This window comes from Micromys minutus (genome assembly GCF_963924665.1).
Source record: "Micromys minutus genome assembly, chromosome: 24".
Classification (NCBI taxonomy): domain Eukaryota; kingdom Metazoa; phylum Chordata; class Mammalia; order Rodentia; family Muridae; genus Micromys; species Micromys minutus.
The window spans coordinates 34525154-34547247 of NC_137959.1; the positions used below are offsets into that span (position 1 = coordinate 34525154).

General features: G+C 40.9%; 2 protein-coding genes across 2 annotated transcripts in view; both read right to left on the reverse strand.

Moving 5' to 3' along the window:
* The window catches only part of CFDP1 (craniofacial development protein 1), an 82975-nt gene that overhangs the window by 47689 nt on the left and 13192 nt on the right, over nt 1-22094 (reverse strand). The window contains exon 5 of the mRNA XM_080936962.1: nt 13469-13588. Coding sequence (XP_080793088.1) covers nt 13469-13588 — 120 coding nt within the window. The remainder of the gene's footprint in view (nt 1-13468; nt 13589-22094) is intronic.
* LOC308436434 (large ribosomal subunit protein eL42-like) lies at nt 7198-7587 on the reverse strand. Its single transcript, XM_080937347.1, has one exon. It carries the CDS (start codon nt 7568-7570, stop codon nt 7250-7252), a length of 321 nt encoding a protein of 106 aa, XP_080793473.1. The 5' UTR covers nt 7571-7587; the 3' UTR covers nt 7198-7249.

Genomic DNA, 22094 nt, shown 5'->3' on the forward strand with positions numbered 1-22094 from the left:
GCCTGCCCCTACCTGATCTATTCTTGTTTACCCTTATATATTCATACTCCTATAGATACGTCTCTGAATAAAGTAGCTGGATTATTTCTTTAATATACCGGAGAATTAAAATCCATACAGATATATATTCATTATTAAATGCTTATAGGAAGATGTCTTAGTTAGGGTTTTATTGCTGTAAAGAAACACCATGATCACAGCAACTCTTATAAAGGAAAACATTTAATTGGGGCTGGATTCCAGTTTCAAAGGTTTAGTCCATTATCATGATGTTGGGAAATAATCCATCTACCAAGCAGGCATGCATGGTAGAGGAGCTGAGTTTTACATCCTGATGTAGAAGATGTGCCACACTGGACATAGCTTGAGCATAGGAGGGAGCCCTCAAAGCCCACCTCTACAGTGACATACTTCCTCCAACAAGGCCACACCTCCTTATAGTGCCATTCCCTGTAGACCAAACATTCAAGCACATGAGTCTATGGGGCTAAACTTATTAAAACCACCACAGAAGGTCTAGAACAAAAATGTACAACAGAAATATAATTTAAAATTCTACAGTAGCCATTCTAAATAACCTTACTTTTAATTATTTACTTAACCTAATACATCTAAAATGTTATATCAAAAATATAAAAATTGAAACTTGATTATTCTCATAATTAATTCCTCAAACTTCAGTTTATGTAATACTTCCAGCATCTCTCTTTTAGACTAACCTCTTCCCAATGTTCCACAACCACGCATAGCTTAGAGACCACTGCATCAGACAGCAGAGGCCTAAAATAAGGTAGCCTACAGTTATCCATAACTCTAGCTCCAAGGGACTTGACCCCCTTTTCTGGCCTCTGGGATAGCACCCACTTACATGGTGCACATACATCCACGGAGAAAAACACTCATACACATAAAATAACACTAAAATCTAATAATGTTCTAAAACTGAAAATTAAAAAGATGATGAGTAAGACAGAAGGCAGACTTTACACATATGTACACATGCCAGACAGTCATGTGAAAAGACATCATCAGTACAAAATTTCAAGGCGATGCAAGCTAAAATGACAGGAAATACCACTGCATACTTACTGAAATAAAAGACAGACCACACCAAAAGTAGACAGGATATGGACCAGTCAGAGCTCTTACACAGGCCAATGGCAAAATAAAATAGGACGACCATCCTAGAGAATTGTTTTCTGTTTGTTGTAACATTTAATACTTTAACCTGACTTGGCATGCCCCTTCCTAAGTATTTATCCAAAGGAAGTAAAAATGTTTGACTATGGAAGACCAGGAGACTAAATGTGGTGATGCATGCCTGGAACCCCAGGCAGAGGCAGGAAGATTAGGAGCTTAAGAGCAAGTCAAGACCTGCCCTGCCAAGGTTACACAAGACATCTCCATACTCCCCACCCCAATCCCAAAAATGACTTAAATAACCATGCACTGGTAAGATGGCTCAATGCATAAAGACACGTTCCAGTAAGCCTGACAATCTGACAATCCCTGGAGCCCACAATTATGGAAAGACAGAACCAAATCCCTAAAGTTCTCTTCTGGCTTCCACAAATGTACACACACATACACACACACACACACACACACACACATGAGAATTTTAAAACATTATAAACAAATAAAACCCATACGCCAGCCCACCAGTAGGATGGATGGGCACAGCCTGCTACTTTTATACAATGGAGATGAGACAGGAATGAACTACTAATACACATACCAAGGAAAATCTCAAAAGCACCAAGTCAAAAAAGCCAGGGACAAACAGCAAAATAATGTCCAAGTTGCTTCCATGAAGTTCTGAACCAGGGAGAACTAACACAGGTGTCAGGTGCAGAGGTGCAGGACAGGGTACAAAGGAACTTTCTGGGGTGATGGCATAAAACATCCTACATACAACTGTCAAAACCCACTTAGCTGAACAGTAAAGGGTCCCTGTGCTAACTAACCTACTTCCTGTCTTGAAAGCTACATGCTTAGGGCCAAAACAGTAACAATCAACAGATGCTGCTAAATCCACAACGAGCTTACATACAGATGAGGAGCAGAGTATGGAGAATTCTCACTCAAATGTTCTTTTAGCACATAGTGCCACGGCCCCACACAAATCTCCTCTTACTAGTTAGCGATTTATAAATGATATGAATGCACACTAACCACAACTAAGACCACATGCGTGTCTGTCTGAAATCTGATTTTTAACCAATGTCCAAATTAAAAAAGAGAAAGAAAGAAAAAGGAAGGAAGAAGGAAGGGGAAATGAAGTATGAGAGAGAAGCTATGAGAAAATACAAAAAACACTTGCAGGGTTAGGAAAGAATCTAGTCAGTTGAATCTCAAGAGAACAGAATATGAAGCTATCTACTATGCTTGAACTGAAAAGGAAAACAGAAGTAGAGATGTTTTCCTAGGCATGGTGTGACACACACCTTTAATTCAAGGAGGCAGAAACAGGTGAGCTGAAAGTTAGGGACCAGCCTGGGTTACATAGCAAGCTTCAGGTTAGCCAGGACTACATAGTAAAACTTGTCTCAAAAAAGAAAACAAACAAAAAGAAGTCATGCCTCCCTTTTCACCCTCATGCCACAGCTTCCCAGACATTCCCCAAAGCTACAAACTGGTATTTATGTTACAGTGCCTTAGCAAAACACAGTATCTGACCAAGCAGCTCAAGTGTCTCAGCTCAAGTCCCTTATGCTATATCACCCAATGACTTTATTCACCACAGCCTAAACACTTGGGTAATGGGGGCACTACACATCAAAAATCCCTTCAGCACACTTTAATCTGGAACCTGTGTTACAGGGGAGAAAACAACTTAAGGGCTTTCCTGTTGTCTACAAGAGAGCCCAAGTTAAGCACAGGAAAGGCTGACAGAATACCATGTGTTTCCTGCCTAGGAAACAAGGCTACCAGGCACATGGCAGGGGTTGTGTGTATTCCAGTAAGGATGTGCATTCTGAAATGTTATTGTGGAAACAACATTTCAGAGAGACAAGTTGACACGAAAGGAGGGAAATAGCAGAAATTGCAAAATAGGCCTGTGGGGTGAGTAAAGAACTCCCTACATGTCTATGCTTGAACTAGGTGATTAAGCTGAGGCCATTCCAATCGCATTTTTGGCATTGCAAACTGTTTCAGACTGAGCTACTTGCTGGACACAGTTATGGCACCCACACCAGCCTGCTGCTATGACCAACACTCATAAAGAATAGCAAGTCTCCAGAGACAAAAGATTACTTGTTGCCTTTTTGTAAAGATGATGATGAAAATCATGTATGCATATATTATGGCGAGAGGGAAAGGGGAAGAGGGAAAGGGAGGGGAGATTGCTTGGATCACTTCAAATTTCATCAAATGCAATTCACAACTCAGTACCAGTTGTTCAGTGTGCTGGCTAGTTTTTATGTCAACTGGACACAAGGCAGAAACTTCAGAGAAAAAGGAATGTCAATTGAGTAGATGCCTAAAATCAGGCTGTAGGCAAGACTGAAGGGCATTTTCAATAAATGATTGGTGTGAGAGGGTCCACACCACTGTGGATGGTGCTACCTTGGGCAGATGGTTGTGTGTATGTATATGAGAGAGCAGGCTGATCAAGCCATGAAAAACAAGCCAGTAAGCAGCACTCCTCCACGACCTAGGCTTCTGCTCCTGCCTCCAGGTTCCTGCAATGAGTTCCTTCCTGACTGCTTTCCATGATAGGCAGTGGCATAGAAGTATAAGTAAAATAATCCCTTCCCTCCCCAAGGTGTTTTTGGTCATGACATTGTTCATCACAGCAACAGAAACCTAAGACACTCAATAACATGAAACAACCAACAGGGCATCTATGAGGGACAGCTAAGATAAACTAAACATTTGCCACATAATGACCCAGAAATAGCAGACAGACTAATCACTATTCTAAAAACTCACAAAAAAGGAACTTCTGCACTTAAAGGAGGAAGTGAAAAACCACAGTAGTGCACATGACCAGACAGAATGACTGAGGGCTGAGAGCGGGTTTTAATAACTTCCGGGCTTGGGTTTTGTAAACCAAATCAAAACAGGGCTTGTCTTGGTATTACAGAGCCAGAGAGCCGAAGCCGAAGCCCTGAAGATGAGGACAAAGCTCATGTAATGTCGCAGGGAGCACAACTCTGAAAAGGAAAGAGCTCAACTCTGCTCAGGCTGTAGGAAGATGCATCTCTTCTGACACGAATCAGCAACGAATTGGGGATTCAAGACTATAATCTTTACTACAGTACGTTAGTGTTCCAGGGATTCTGAACCACAAATTTACATTCAAAATTAGCCTAAGCCAAAGCTCAAACCAGGGCATCAAAGAGACATAAATTTACACCCAGTTTTGAAAAATGCAGATTAACACCTCTCTTTAAAGAGCATCATCATAAAAGAAAAAGCAGAATAGCAGTGTAACCCAAGAACTTCCTTCCACACAGAACCCTCAGCTAGAAGTCACAAAGGAAATATACTTAAAATGATGACACACAGAAAAGAAGACTTTTAGAATAAGATCCCGGGCTGCCGAGATGGCTCAGTGGTTAAGAGCACTGACTATTGTCCCAGAAGTTCTGAGTTCAATTCCCAGCAACCACATAGTGGCTCACAACCATCTGTAACGTAATCTCATATCCTCTTCTGGTGTGTCTGAAGAGAGCAATAGTGTGTTCACATACATTAAATAAATAAATAAATAAATAAATAAAATCTTAAAAAAAAAAAAAAGTAAGATCCTAGCTGGGAATGGTGGCACACACCTTTATTTAATCCTGGCACTCAGGAGGCAAAGACAGGTGATCTCTGAGTTTGAGGCTGGCCTAGTTTACAGAGTGAACAGTGAATTCCAAGATAGAAGGGTTACACAGAGAAACTCAGTCTCAAAAAAAACAGATTAAGGTGTCTTAGTCAGGGTTTCTATTACTGCACAAACATCATGACCAAGAAGCAAGTTGGGGAGGAAAGGGTTTATTCAGCTTACACTTCCATATTGCTGTTCATCACCAGAGGAAGTCAGGACTGGAACTCAAGCAGGTCAGGAAACAGGAGCTGATACAGAGGCCATGGAGGGATGTCACTTACTGGCTTGCTTCTTATGGCTTGCTCAGCCTGCTTTCTTATAGAACCCAGGTCTACCAGCCCAGGGATGGCACCACCCACAATGGGCTGGGCTTTCCCCCTTTGATCACTAGTTGAGAAAATGCCTTACAGCTGGATCTCATGGAGGCATTTCCTCAACTGAGGCTCCTTTCTCCGTAATAACTCCAGCTTGTGTCAAGTTGACACAAAAACAGCCAGTACAGATCCCATGAAAAAGAATCAAATTTGAAAACTAAACAGGGATTTCTAAAATGTGGAGAACTCAATTGAGTTAAGATTGTGTTGAAGGAACACTGAAGGCACAAAAAACAAGCAAAAGGCAATTCAGAGATGACAAGGTGGACATCAGAGATTTTAACCGGCTCCCAGACAGAATGGAAACCTACTTGCCCAGTAGGAATTCCAGGAGACAGAATGCAAAGGTCTTAGTCAGAATGCCAGATAATTTTCCAGCCAGAGAAAAGTCATAAAATCTCAGATCTAAGGATCAAACCAAAATCTCCACCCAAACTGAAAGATAGTAATGTAGGCAAAGGGACTGAGTCCCAAACAGAATAACTTAGAAAAAAGAAAAGCTGGCTGGCCATAAAAGACGGAATTCCTTAACATCAAGCTAAAGGATCTGAACTCAACAGGAAACAAGAAGGGTACATTTTGGGCAAGTAACATGATTTCAACTGAACCATTTACTAATTCTCCAGGTACTGACATTTTGGGTGGATGCAGGGAGAACAACTGTGGGTTTTCAGTAAACTTAGGAAATAAGCACCTTTGCGACCAAAGGAAAGCTTTTGGTGAGACTTTAGTATATTCTAAAGACATGTTGCAAAAAGTAAGGTGTAGAAAAGGACTTAAGGAACTAGAGATGAAATGTGCTGTGTGGCAGGAGGGAAAGAATAGGAATATTCAGAGACTCATTAAGAACAAAACAACAGAAACTGAGGAAAATTTAAAAAAAAAAAATCACCTTACTTCACTAACCCCACATCTAATAGAGGGCTAATATCCAAATAAAAAACTCAAGAAGCTAACCTCCAAAAAACCAAACCCCCAAATCAAAAAATGGGGTAGAGAGCTAAACAGAATTCACAACCAAGGAATCTCGAATGGTCGAGAAGTACTTAAAATAATGTTCAACATCCTTAGTCACCAGGGAAATGAAAACCAAAACAACCTCACACCAGTCAGAATAGCTAAGATCAAAAACTCAGGTGACAATGCATGTTGGAGAGAATGTGGAGAAAGAGGAACACTCCTCCATTGCTGCTGGGACTGCAAACTGGTAAAAAGCGCTCTGAAAATCTGGCAGTTCCTCAGAAAATTGGAAATTCTGGGAGTGAGGGGTGGGACCCTCTAGAAAGTCCCAGAGACTTGGTATGTGAGAGACTCCAGGACTCAATGGAGGTGACCTTAGCCAAAATGCCCAACAGTGGGGAGAGGGAACCTGAAGAGACTGCCTCCAGTAGATAGGGCCCCAAAAGGAGGGAAGAGGTTACCAACCAGCATCAAAATTTCTGACCCAGAATTGTTCCTGTCTAAAAGAAATCCAGGGACAAAAATGAAGCAGAGACTGAAGGAAAGGCTGTCCAGTGACTAGGCCAACTTGGAATCCATCTCATTGTGGGGGTGGAGGGCATCAAAGCCTGACACTATTACTGATGCTGTGCTGTGTTTACAGACAAGAGCCTAGCATGGCTGTCCTCTGAGAGGCCCTACCAGCAGCTGACTGGAACAGATGCAGAAACTTACAGCCAACCATTGGACAGAGGTTGCGGACCCCTATGGTTGAGCTAGGGGAATGACTGAAAGTGCTGAAGAGAATGGCAACTAACCCAGACCCCTGGGAGCTCCCGGAGACTAACCCACCAACCAAATAGCACACAGGCAAAAGACTGCCTTGTCTGGTCTCAGCTGGAGAGAATGTGCCTAATTATATAGAAACTTAAGGCCCCAGGGAAGGGGGATGCTTGGGGGCAGGGGGACACATACTCAGAGGCAAAGGAGGAAGAATGGGATGAACGACTGGGAGGGGGACTGGGAAGGGGGGCAATGTCTGGAATGTAAATAAATAATTTTTTTTTGAGGGTGAAAGGTCAAAATTTTTCATTGTCTTCATAATAAAATCAGCTCAGAACTGGATCACTTGGCCCTTTCTCTTCTTGTCACCTCCCAGTTCAAAATGCTTGCATCTCTTAATAGCCAGCATCCTCTTAGATCTGCAGTTAGGCTCAACACACTCCAGTCTCAGCACGATCTTCTTTGTAGTTTTAGCCTTTTTGCGGAAAATGGGCTTAGTCTGCCCACCGTAGCCACTCTGTTTCCTGTCGTAACGCCGCTTTCCCTGGGCATACAAAGAGTCCTTGCCCTTCTTGTACTGTGTCACCTTGTGGGGTTGGTGCTTCCCACATTTCTTGCAGAACGTCCAGCGGGTCTTAGGAACGTTCACCATGTTTGCAGGAGCGCTATCAGCTCAGAAAGTTTTTTTTTTTTTTTTTAATAATTTTTTTAAAAAAAGGACCAAATTAAAAGAACTTACTGGATTGGGTCCAGGGTGGGGGCAGAGAGGATGAAGAACTCTGAAGTTTGGGCCTGTGTGAACAAGAGTACAGTGTACATTCCTCCTTGCTCCTAGACACACAGAAGGGCTGTGCAGGTGGAACTGCTGGACTGGAAAAAGGCTTTTGGCAAAGCTACTTAACATCTGGGCTCATCCAGAGAAGGGAGAGAGGGACCTGCCCAACAATTACCATAGTAAAAGAGACTTTCTGCCAACTTTGACTATGGGGTAAACTCCTTTTTCTTCCTCCACACTTCTCAGACAGCAGGAGTGAACGAAGGGCTTCCAACTGAAATGAAGGCATGGGGAGGTGTAGGCTTCCCATTCATCCTCAAGTCAGCCAATGCTGTACGTGCACTGCAGGTACAGCTAATCGTACACTGTGCTTTGCTGATCTTAAACGTTCAGGCTTCCCAGTCAGAGACATATTCTAGCATAGACTCTGTCTCCTTCTCACCCTTTCACTTCTTTAGGTTTTTCTAGATCATCTGTTTTCAAAGTTTTAAATTCTTTCATCTTACATCTACGATAGCTTGCTTGGATAGTAGGGTTTTGCAAGAACCTGGATCATGTAACTGGATACAGCAAATGCAGCTCAGTCTGGTTTTCATCCTTAACAAAAATAATTAGAACGCAACTTCTCAGCCTCTCCTGTAAGAGAAATCCCTAATTGAAATTAAAATTTAATATAATGAGAGGGTAAAATTATTTTCCAAACAAAGTAGAACTGAAAACAAACCAAACTATAATTTAATATATCTAGCTACATTAAAGAAAGAAAACAGAAGAAATCTCTTATCAAAGACTATCTAATTACATAAACAAAAATATATGACACCATCTAGTCTTAGGACTGCTTTGTGCCCTTGAGAGCTTGCTTTCTCAGGATTAATTCTGCCCTCTAGTGCATGCTCAATGCTCTCTGCTGTAACTAACCAGGAGACTCCACCCCTAGATGATTACAAAGCTCTCTTAATAAAGGTCTTCACCTCCTTCTTCACAAACCCATTCTACACGTGCTGAACGGCTCCAAAGTACTTCGCTATTTTTCACACCATGAGAAGTGTAGCACAATTAAGACCATAAGAATACGACAAACATGGTCCATAATACACAGACCTCTCCAGCTCTCTATTTTACTTTTTAAAGACTTACAGATCTTAAGTTGCTATGTTATTTTGCTCAGACAGGATTTGCTAACATCCCTGGCTTGACTAGATTTTGTTATGTAGATCAAGCTGGCATCAAACCATCAGCAATCTGTCTTCTTGCCTCTGGCTTCCAAGACTTCAGTCACCACACCCAGCTAGAGTTTGTTTGTTTGTTTTAAAGAACAGTTTAAAAGCACCTAAGGAGGTTGGAGATGCTCAGTACTTGAAAGCACTAGCTGATCTTGCAGGGCACACAGGTTCAGTTCCTAGAACCTACATACAGGTAGCTCATAACTGTTTCCTTAACTCCACCCTCTAAGAAATCTCACATCTTCTGACTTCTGTGGGCATTAGGCACATGATACACAAAAACACATACAGGCAAAATTCCTATATGCATAGATGAAAAAACTTTTTAAAAATTAACTTGTTCTAGCTACTATCTAATCCACAAATTCTTGTAGGAATATACTCGAGAGGAATGAAAACACCCAACAACACAAAAGTTTGTACGTGAATGTCCACAAAACATTTGCAATAGCCAAATGTAAAAACCACCCTAAATCCATTAATTAGCACCTACATAAACAAAATAGAATATAATCTCACAATTACATTAGTCGACAAAGGACATAAAGAAGAGTAAATAAATTATAGACAGATGCTGCAACTTGAACCCTGAAGATATGTTAAGTCAGAGGAGCCAGAACGGGGACTGGGGAAGAACCTCAGTGGTTAAGAGGACTCAATGACTTCTGTTTTGTTTTTTTGAGACAGGGTTTCTCTGTGTAGCCCTGGCTGACCTGGAACTCCCTCTATAAACCAGGCTGGCCTTGAACTCACAGAGATCCACCTGCCTTTGCCTCCTCAGTGCTGGGATTGAAATGGCTTGACTTGCTTGCTGCTCTTACAGAAGACCCAGGATCTGATCTGAGTACCCACATGACAACTCATCACCACCTATAACCCCAGTTCCAAGGGATCCAACACTCTAGCTCCCACAGATACACACACACACACACACACACACACACACACACATGCAGACATACATGCAGTGCAGGCAAACACTCATACATATAAAATATATAAATACATCTTTAAAAAAAAAAGGAAACTGCAGATGAAGACAGAGTAACTGGCAGCAGCTCTGGTGTCGTAGCTGCCCATTACTATGAATATAACCTGTGAGTGTGCCAGAAACTCAGAATGGTATGGTTCAAATCAAAAGATTACAGTGTCACATTTAGTTTTATCAAAGCTTTTTGTTTTGGGCCAGGTTTGGTAATACACACCTGTAACCCCAGCACTCAACGGTTGGGGCAAGAGGTTCACAGGCTTGAGGTCAGCTTAGCTATATAGTAAGATTCTGCAATTAAAATAAATAAATATTCTACTTACACATTTCTAAATGAACAATGCATTGTATGTTTTCTTACAGAAAAATCACTTTCCAATTTCTCATATAATCAGAGGTCACATTTGCCAAAACATCTATTTCCCTTTATTATTAATAAGTACCAATAAGCTTCTACTCATGACATCCCAGACAGTTGTTGGGACCCTGCTGAAGGTCTCTTTTCTTGAATTGAACCACTCAAAGGACTCAGCTCTGGAGTGTATGCAAGTTTTTAACACACATTCAACTGTAAGCAAAATATGAATATAACTAAAAAAGCAAAACAAAACAACAAAAAAAAAAGCCAACTAAGTGAAATTCTAGAAACATTTCCTCCCAATATTGTAGCTATGTTTGATTTCTATTGTTTTGAGAGAAACAGTCACTGTTCTTTATCAAAGCTCAATGATTATGCTTATTTAAAAACTAAAAATAAGCTAAGTTCATAACTACCAACTTCTGAGGACTCTGGGAAAGATCACATTAGCTGTTTGGACAGAAAACTATCCACAAATGTGAGGCTCCTGAGACAGTCAGCGACACAGACAAGGACAGACCACTGGATCAGGCATTATTTACTGCTGGTCTTCACAGAAAAAAATCTCATGCAGTTCAAATGGACCATGGACTCACCATGTAGTCAAGGCTGCCTTGAACTCCCAGATCCTACTGCCTTTACTAGGTACAAGGACCGCAGCCCATTGCCCAGCTTATCAGTGTGAGACTTCATCTTCATATGGCTCTATGACAATCTTTTCTGTCTTTGGACAAACACTGCCTAAGGTTTATACCACCAGGAGGTTGTTTGAGATTCAACAACAAAGCCTTTTATTCTGTGTCCAAGAGGCAAGACAAGACAAAACCACACAGGAAAAACAACTCAGTGCTTATAGCAAGGACTGTGAGTTCTGATGAGACTAACAGAGTAATGTATGTTTGCCTGGAAGAAAAGAGCAAGTGTGGGGTTGAAGCCCAGCCAGCTACCAGCTGGTAGAAGTTACATGCAAGAATTCAGTGTGCAGAGGAAGAGGGAGATCAAGAGGCTTGGATGATGAAGCCATGGGAATTTAGACACACTTAGCAAGCATTGTGCTTTCTGCTACCAAATGTAACCTCCTGATACTGTCCCCAATTAAAGAGGGTTTGCTCTATTCCTGACACACAAACTCTGGCTTTTTATAGCCTGAGCAGCATGCTATTTTAAACATGTGGAGGAAATGCATTTTCAGTTACAAACATTGGCTCCTCAGCATCTGTCCTTATTTGTTACTGAAAGATGTGGGACAGGATGTTTTACTCTTCTGCACTGGTTTTCCTGTATTGCTTAAATCTGTTTAGAGAAAATGAAAACACATTTCTATAAACTGAAGCAGTTCCCAACATGTGTGTGGTGTGTGGTGTGTGGTGTGGGGGGCAGGGAAAACATTCTACTGTATTACTTTTCTTTTATATATTGGATGACTCCTGCAAATTCTTCCCTTGAAAAGATCATCCAATCCAACCTGGAATCTGTTGCAGGTTCTAACATTTCCAATGATAAAACAAGTCTACTTTCAACTCCCAAGGCATTTTGGGGTTTCTTTGGCATTTCAAACAGTTTTCTGAGACACAGGCCAGAAAAACAAGCAGATTACCCTCGAAGGGCCACTTGAGATTTTAAATGTCCTATTTTCGTGCACTTTTACTCAGATACTTAGATATTCTATACTCTGGTATATTCCATTATAGCTTTCAAAGAAGTTCATTAGCATAGATTTCATTTGCCCTTTTGGAGTTAGTCGGTCATTAATCTACTGAAAAACAATTCTCTAGAACAGCTGCCAGGTGTAGCACCTTTTCCAGGCTCCCTCTACCCCAGCTCTTCTGTGCACAGCCTGAGTTTCACTCCCTCCTCATTGAGGTCAAACTCTTCTCAGCCCTTTTTTCAGTGGAGTCTCCATGTGGTCTATGCCAGGACTGCACAGCTCAGGTTTGGGAGGAATCCCGCTCAGTCAACTTAAAGAGACTGTCCTTTGCTGATATCAGCCCAGCTGCATTTAGGAAGAGTCTGCTTAGCCGGTCTCTGGGACAATCAATACTGCTGATATGTAGCAGAAAAGGCAGTTAGCAGTATCTGAGAGAGGCCTCTCTTCCTTTCACCCCATTTTCTGGGTCTCCCTGGAATCACTGCTCCCATAAATAAATGACTTGCATGCAAACCTTTGTTTTGGATTCTACTACTAAGTAAGTGTACTCAGAGCCAGGCTAAAGAGATGAAAATTTGCCTACACAGTTTAATAAGAAAACCTGGTGGATTTTTATTGGGAGAAAAGAATGTAAAATAAAACTTTCCCGTTTGTCAGGCATGGTGACACACACATTTAATCCCAATACTCAGGAGGAAGAGGTAGGTGATTTTGGTAGATCTGAAACCAGCCTGGTCTACATAGTTAGCTCGCAAAGTCATGCCTATATAGTATAATGCTATATTAAAAACAAAACAAAACAAAAACAGACATACAAACACCAATTTTCCTGCTCACAACAAAGGTGACTGTTTAATGAAGTGACAGTTCCCAACTAAAAGGTCACAAAAGTCAGCTTAGGAGCCTGGCCTACCCAGAACTCTCTGCTGGCTGGTCAGAGATGCCCCTGTGATGAAGTCTATGGTCATTTCCTTAAAGCCTATCTCTCACTTACTTTTTACATATGTTAAAATAGGAACTTTTGCTTTCTCGAAGAGAAAATGAAGTATGGAAATATCAAACAAAGCAAACTATCAAAGTTTCTTTTTTTGAAATAATTTTTGACTATTTTCTTTGAGATGGGGTTTATTCTGATGCCTAGTTAGTCTTGAACTCCTTGGCTCAAGTGATCTACCTACCTCAGTCTTCAAGTGGTTGGGACTACCCGACCTTCTGATGTTCCTTTGCTATCAGAGGGGCTGGAACTAAGTACTCAATTCAAAATTTATTAAACGTTCTGATGAACTGCTAAGATTGTCATGCAAAAATAGTAATATTTAGGTAAGCAATTTACATGTTCAACTTTGTGGTTAACTTCTTTCAGGCTGGGATTATTAAATAAACAATCCATGTAAGTTTTTCTATCAAACTCCATCTGGGCAAATACTTCTGACAAGGCAGAGTTTCATTCCCCATGTCACAAAGGAGTGAAGACAACTGCAGTTAGAAACAGGTCCTCACACAGAAAAGTTTTCCCACTGTGCCAACTACACCTGGGACCGAGGCAAATACTCACCCTGACCCAGCAGGGAGTGGTGTTGCTGCTGAAGTGACGAGAGCCTGTGGTTTTTCTTTCTCTGTTTGCTTGAGGAAAGACTTGGCTTCCTTAGATGTAGCATCTACTTCCTTAGTCACCCTATTTCAAGGAAAGAGACAACAAACTTAAATGGGATAAAAAGCAAAAATCGGGGGGCTGGAGAGATGGCTTAGCAGTTAAGAGCTCGGATTGCTCTTCTAGAGGACCCAGGTTTAATTCCCAGTGCCCACATGGCTGCTCACCAGTGTCTGTAACTCCAGCTCCAGAGGATTCCCCCTTATACAGACATACATGCAGGCAACACCAATGTACATACAATTTAAAAAGGAAGCAAAAATTATAGCAAAGGAAATAAATGAAAACTAGGAACATACCACTGAGTTTTCAATAAATTGTAGCCACTGAGTCTTATGATTAAAGTTCACTTTAACAGTTCTATAATAAGCATTTTCCCAGACTGACACAAGCCAAACTACAATGTAGTTCACTGTTTGCCTTCAAGTCTCTTCTCTGCCAGCATGAAGACTCCAGCACCAGCCGCCACTCAGCTCACTGGTTACCAACACTTATCTACAGAGACCCCGCCTGCATTCTCCCTCACTTACCAGATCAGCACCAGCTCAAAGGACCAATCCACACTGAGATGGAGATGAGATACAGGGACAAAAGCATTGCCATCATGTCAAGAAGAAAAGGAAACAAATGGGAATATCCCACAGAAGGCTTCTTCCTACTCTACACCTAAAACCCCAAGACAAAATGCAATTTCTTTAAACTGGGAAAATTAGAACTACCTAGGGAGCGGCAGAATGCAACATGGTCCTACCTCATTTCAAACTGAAAAAACTCCATTGGATGAAAAATTCTAAAGGATGAAATAAAGATACTTATTTAAGGTGCCTCATATTCTAGGTAAAGTGAGGAGAAATATATAACACCTATTTTGACATGCCAGAGCAACAAAAACATTTGAGGAATTTTGCTTAAATTCCAATCTACCAGTGGGCAGATCCAAAACTACAGACAGTGTATTATAAATCGTCAACCAAAGATTAGCCAAAAATGACAAAATAAACCCTATAAACCATATCTGCGAGGGTATACTAGTCTCTACCACCTTCTAGGATACTCTCTGCTGCACTTAATACTGAATGTTATATGAGTGGCACAAAGCTAAGCCTGGAGCCAAGATGAGACAAATTCCGGCTAACGCGGAGACACACCAGCAGTGCTCCAATGCTTACCTTCTGCTGCTTACTGCTGATACTGGGCAGGTTTGCTTTACAGCACTATCGTCCCGACAGGAAGCTCATTCATATCCCTAAGGATTAAAACTGAAATCTAAGTCGTTACTGTACTTATTCAACTATCCAGAGTCTACATAGCAATGCTAGTAAAATTCTGCAGCAGATGGTATTTTCCAAACTGGTTGTCACACATTTCCTGTCCCATATGCTCCTCCAGCATCTTAAGCAAACCCCTTCCAACTGAATGGGTTTTATGACTGTCTCACCTAAGGGAGTTCTGTGCAGGTGGCTCTATAGGCCTTCTGAAGCCTTTCTTCTCTGAGATTCTGTCTTTAGAACTCCATCCACTCTACAGCATAGATCACATGGAAAGATGTCTGGGGAATCCTTCCTAACGTCAAGGTATCTGAGTCCTTAAGCATCGGGACAGGAAGTAAGTGGTCTTTATGATAGTCCCAACACTGGTTAAAGAAAACAAGAGAGGCTGAGCAACTGCCTACCGAGACCTAGCAGCCTCTGGAACTGTGAGAAACTGCAAACGGCTAGCCGCTTCATGCAAGCTAGTAAATCTTAGGGTCATCTGTATTGCTGCTAAATCGGTACCCAAAGTAGACCTACATCAAAATCTTGGGCTTAATGCAGAACTCAAAATACTAGACTCAAAATAGATCCTCAGGTTTCCTTGTCTTGTACAGAATCTTCAGAAGACTTTACTGTCCACACCCTACCAAAGTCCTACTAATAGTGACAAATAAATGTGACTAAGTCCACAACAGTAGTAAGTAGAGTGACAACAGAGAAAGACGTCCATCTAGCTTTCAGAAAATAACACACCAGCTGGGTATGGTGGTATATGCCTGCAACATCTCTACACTAGGACAGTGAACAGGAGTGCGGGAGTTCAAGGACATCCTCAGCTAAATGAGATTCTGACTCAAAAAAGAGCAGCAAGTCTGGAAGTACTAACTGGCTTTGGTTTCCTCTGATCTCTGAAGCTTGTAGCCATGTGGAATGGATGTCAACAAGAAAGCCGATTTGTTTTACAGACCCCTAGAAAGGCTAATTAAATTTAACGATCAAAGGTGGAAGAGAGGCTCAGGCAGCCACAACCAGCTCAAAGTCTGCATTAGGAACAACAAAACCTCTCTTACATCAAAACACGGGCTGTGTCCCACCACTGCTGATCCAGAGGGATTCAATACATTTAGAAAAAACGAAAACCACAGAAGGACAGGCATGAAAAATAAAGCCCCATCTTAAAATTAAAGGAATCAATGCAAAGCCACCCTTAAAGGCTGTGTATGCCAGAGGGCTGAGGAACAAGGCCAAGAGCTAACCAACCCACAATGTTCGTAGTACTAATAGACACTTTACCGTTATGCTACTGAGGCACAGCTGCTACCCAACTACAGTACAGTCTAGTCTGAATTGAAATATTATACACATCAGAAAAAGAAAAAAATACAACAAAAAAGTCTAGAATTGAAGGATGAATTTCAGCGAAGAGCCACACAGTACTCGACAGACACAGCCAGCCAACTTTAAAGATCAGCAACATAGCTGAGCTTTAAGAATGCTAGGATATGAAGAACAAGTGGCCGAGTAACAGAGAAGAGAGCAGCAACCATAAACTTGTTTGGCTTTGTTGTTCTTGTTTTAGATCAGGACTGACAAGACTGAGATACACACTTAGGTAAACATGGTCTACACACATAAACATATGATTTCTGCCATTAAAAACTCACAGTCCATCAACACAGCCAACCATAAAGGTGACATGACAATCCACGGCACACACCAAGTCACAGAGTAGACATGGGAAAATGTAAGCATTGGGAAGACCGTTCTTGACCTCCTGCCAATGCCTACAGCACCCACCAGGAAACTCTATGTAGCCTGAGTTCCTTCTGAAGCAACCTGATAGTTGACACAAAGTAACAGTCCCTAGAGCAACATCACTCTTTCTGCCATTTTGTTTCCCGAGACAGGCTCTCACAGTAAGCTCCAAGCTGGCCCTCTGCTGTGCTCAGCCTCCCCAGGTGCCAGAAGTAACTTCACTTTTAGGAAGCAGTAAAGGATTTTGATATCAATCACAGTACTTTTAAGTAGGAGAATGGTTAACTTATAATCATCTCATGTGTGAGAGGGACTCCTGATAGGAAAGGGTTTATTATATTATCAGCAATAATTCACCTGTTTTTCAACAGAAATTCCTTTTAACTTCATTTTTGACTCATTCAACTTCCTGAAAAGTCCTTATTTGGGTGGAATTTTTCCATGACTGGAGTTTTCCAAAAGGTGAGTCATTTAGGAAAGTCTGAGCTCACAGGGTTAGCTGGCTCTGCCATAGGAAAGGTTAAGAACAGTCGGTCATCTTCCTCCCTTTCCCAAGGCTTCAAAAAATTACAGTTCTCACTGAGGAAAGACAAACAAAACAGCCAAATCCTACATTTTGTCATTACACAAAGTCAGAGAAACTAAAAAGACTAACGTTGTGCCAATACTACCTCTTTCTTACACTTAGACATTTCTCCCACTAGCTCTTTCTCATTTCTTAAGTATGCAGTGATGCTCTTGAGACAAAGACAAAAAAAAAAAAAAAAAAGGAAAGAAACAATGATGTCAAGAAATTAAAAGATATGCTCAAAGACAAACACCAAGTTTGTGCCTGGGCAGTCAAAGTTTAAATCTCCTAAGATCCTTCAAGAAACCTCCTTAATGTATCTTACATAACGTGCTTTTTAAGAAGTCTTGCCAATAGCCTAGCAGTGGAGACACACACCTTTAATTCTGGTGCTTGGGAGACAGAGACAGGTAGATCTTATTTCTAGGCCAGCCTGAGAAATCTCTCAAACACACCAAACAAAGTCTTACCAGCATAGCAACTATTAACAGGTTTAAATATATATATATACATATGTATGTATGTATATATAATAAATATGTAAAGTGTATAATATAATTATGTATACTATATCTGTATATAAACAATTATACATACATGCCCAGGTTGGCCTCAACTGTGCTGCTTCCTCTTCCCAAGGGCTTATACAGAAGTAATTACAAGATAAGCTTTGCTAGTCTTTTTCTTTCTTTTTGTTTTTTTAAAAATTTTATTTATTTATTTATTTATTTATTTATTTTTTATTTATTTATTTATTTATTTATTTATTTTTTATTTATTTATTTATTTATTTAATGTATATGAGTATATGCTGTCACTGCCTTCAGACACAGAAGAGGGCATCAGATCCCATTACAGATGGTTGTGAGCCACCATGTGGTTGCTGGGAATTGAACTCAGGACCTCTGGAAGAGCAGTCAGTACTCTTGACCACTGAGCCATCTCTCCAGCCTGCTTTTGTATTCTTTATGGTGTTTGAGAAGACACTCACTTGTTCTGTTATATAGTCCAATAATAATGTTTTAAATTAGTGTATTTTACTGAGAACTATAAATAAAATGCATGTGTTGAGTGTGTAGTAAATGAAAAGAAAATGTTCTTATCCTGTTTTATTTGACAGATGGTGCTGCCCTCTTCTGACAAATTGTACACATGCAGGATCCCTGAGTACTTTCAATAGTCACAAAAGTAGAGAGAAAGCATGTCTTTAATCCCAGTACTCAGGAGGCAGAGGTGGACCTCTGAGTTTAGAGCCAATCTGGTCTCCAGAATTAATTCTAGGAAAGCCAAGGCTACACACAAACTGTCTCAAAAGACAGACAAAAAAGTCAAGAGTAGAATCACATGAGTGTAATCCCTACACTTGGGAATCAATAGACAAGAGAATCAGTTCAATGATGTCAGCCTGGGCTACATTAGACTCTATCTCAAAAAAAAAAAAAAAAAAAAAAAAACAAGGACATATTAAATGATAGTTTTTATAAACAAATTTATGAAATTCATAAATTCATTGGAAATTTACTGATTTCTCAAAGCAACAGTGATTCAGCTGATCTTGTTCTTTCTGAAGACCTTCCTGTAAACACTACATTACATGTGGGAAGTAATCCAAGCCAGCACAGGCTCTGCAACCATCTCCCCATGTTGTCCTACATGGAACTTGCTCTACAGACTTGGCCAGCCCTCAACTCTACCTCTAAACGTCTTGTTTGTTTTTCAGCTTGTACTCTCCACATTTTTAATGTTTGAGAATTTAACATAGGCATTTAATGTGCTTGCCTAAGTTTATTCCCATTCCCTCTCTTCCAATCTCTCCCTTAACCACCATCTACCATATCCACCCCCAACTTCCTTGTGTATATATTTTTTTCTTTTCTTAAAACCCACTGAGCCCACTCAGTGCTGCTAATATATGCCTGGGTGTAGGGAACCTACTGGAACATGGGTAGTCTCTCAGGGGCTACATCTGTAAAGAAAGCTGACCCTTCCTCTCTCAGCAGCCATCAACGGCCAACAGCTTCTTAGCTAGTTCAACTCTGTGATCCATGTCCCATGCTAGATGATCTTGTGCAGGTCACTGACTTCTCAGGTGCAAATGCCCTGCTGTGCCCACAAAAGTTTCATTCTCTTCTTTTTCTATTTTGTTTTGTTTATTCAGACAGTTCCTAGCAGTCCTGAAACTCATTCTGTACCCCATGCTGGCCTCGAACTCACATAGATCTATCTGCCTGCCCCTGCCTCCCAAATACTAGGATTAAAAGTGCACATCACCACCTCTGAGCCAGATTTCTAAACACTGATGGCTTACTGTCAATGTTCTGCAATTCCATATTGGATACCTGCGATATGAGTTTTAGAGGCAAAATCCATTACCAATTCACATCATCAATAATTATTTAATAGATGTCAAAGTGATTAACTGCCAAGAGTGTCCTTTAACTCAACACTGAGGCTGGGTCTGAAGGACACCTAGTACTGCCAGCACAGCAGCTTTGTTTAATGCAGTGGTTTTCAACCTGTGGGTCACAAGCCTGGGAGGAAGGGAGGGAATCAAACAACCTTTCACAAGCATCACATAGCAAATATCCTGCTACTGGATATCTGTGTTACAGTTTGTAACAGTAGCAACATTAGGTATGAAGTAACAACAAAATAATTTTATGGTCAGGATCACACCAACATGAGGAACTATATTGCTAATGTCAGGGCATCAGGAAGGCCAAGAACTACTAGTCTAAGGTGATGAACTGGAAACTAAACATACAAGGCAAGCAATAATCTAAATTAAAGTGTGTTCTCCAATACAAATGGTCTCGAGCCTTAAAACACCAAACGCACTCTTCAATCTTGAACTGGGTCCTCACTGTGTAAGAACAACTACAAAGAATATCAGCAGAATAACTGGGATCTAAAAGGCTGTAACAGAATCATACATAGATCTACTCAAAATATAGGCTTCAAAACTATGTATACTGGTGAAAAATGAAAAAAAATCTTAAAAAAACAAGTCACCTGTTATTGACCTAAGACGAGGCAGAGTAACTATGAGAATAGGGACATCTGTTGAACATGTCACATTATCTTACTTAGCCATTATGATCAATGCATGAGAAAGAACAGAGATCAGTCCATTTGTCAAGGTGAGTCATTTGTATCAAGATTTGCCAAGATGGCTCAGTAGGTAAAGGCTGCCAAGTCTGGCAAACTGAGTTGACTCCCCAGGACCCCATGGTGGGGAGAGAACCAACATCACAAGCTGTCTCTGGCCTTTACACACATGCTGTGAGGAGTGCCCACACCCTCACATAAGGACAGACAGACACTGAACATGGCCGAACCTGAGTGACAGAGTGTCGACCATGTGGGTGCTCACTGTAACATTGTCCTAAAGATACTTCACAAAAGAAAATGCTTTTGAGAAAAATTTTTCAAATGAGTGACTTTGGTATTGGAGAGATGACTCAGAAGTTAAGGCTCTGGCTGCTCATCCAGAGGTCCTGGGTTCTCTTCCCAGCACCTGTATAGTGGCTCAGAACCATCTGTAACTTAGTTCCAGGGTATCTAACACCTTTTCTGACACCTTCAGGTATGTACATGGCACACAGACATACACCCAGGCAAAAGACCCACATACATAAAATAATTTAAAAAGCTTTGCTGGGCATGGTAGCTTATGCACGTAGTCTCAGCACTTAGGAGGCTGAGCAGATGGAATATCACAACTTCATCCACTTTGGGATATATAGTAAGCTCCCAGAACAGTCTGGGCTACAGTGAGACCCAGTCAAACATTTTAAAAGTTGTGCTCTGTACTCATACTATTTATAAATCTGAAAATACAAAACCTCAATTTTTCAAAATGTACTTGCACTGGACAAAAACAGGCAACACTGTGTATTAGTGGGTTGCATTCTATAGATCAACCAATATAGGCAGAAAACATTCAGGAGAAAAATACAACTGTAAAGAACACGCACACATTATCATTCTTTTCACTAGTCCCTATAGACTGTGCTACCTTTGTGGATTTACGTTATCAAGTATTACAAATCAGATATTTAATGTACAAAAGAAGTTGTACACAGGTACTGACACCATGCCATTTTATATATGGGACATAAGAATCTGAGGACTCCGGCATCAAGGGGCTCTACAATCTATACCCCACACACAGAGGGAAGACTATAACTCCAGGGAAACAGGTGTTGCTTCTGAAAGCAGTAAACACAGAGGAAACTGTATTATCAGACTGTATCCGAGTCTAATCTGTACTGTCAAAGAAAATAAACTTACAAAATTATTATTACAAAACTATTGCTTGAATTCTGTTCTCACCATCTCTAAGTTATAGAACTACAGCTTTTACATTATAATTTTAAATAAATGAGGGACTGAAAAGTCTAGGCATGTGGTTCCTACTTAAAACAGCCACCATAACTCAAAAACCAACCAAAATACCAACAAGCTGATCATAGTGGCACAGGACTTTAATCCCAGCACTCAGGAGGCAGAGGCAGGTGGAGCTCTATGAACTTGAGGTCAGCCTGATCTACCTAGTGAGTTCTACGATAGCCAGGACTACAGAGTGAGATCCTGCCTCTAAACAAAGCATCCAGGAGGCTGAACTACTCAAAAGCCTCTAAATTAAACTGCTCGTATAAATTAAGATAAATAAACTCATAAACCAGCTCAAGTAATACTAAGGGGACAAAATGGTCCTGAAACCATGTCAGTCCTTGCCTGACCTATGCGATCTCACCAGGGCTGCGATCTCACAGAAATGGAAGGAAGTAAAAGATTTACCCAAAGCACAAAGCATGGCAACGTGCAAACAGAAATACAAATCTCCAAATGCTCGTACTCAGCCACTACAGCATGCCAGGCGGGATAAGGACAGATGTGAAGCAGAACTTACAGCATCGTAAAAGCACTACTTCCCAACCGCGGAAATCTT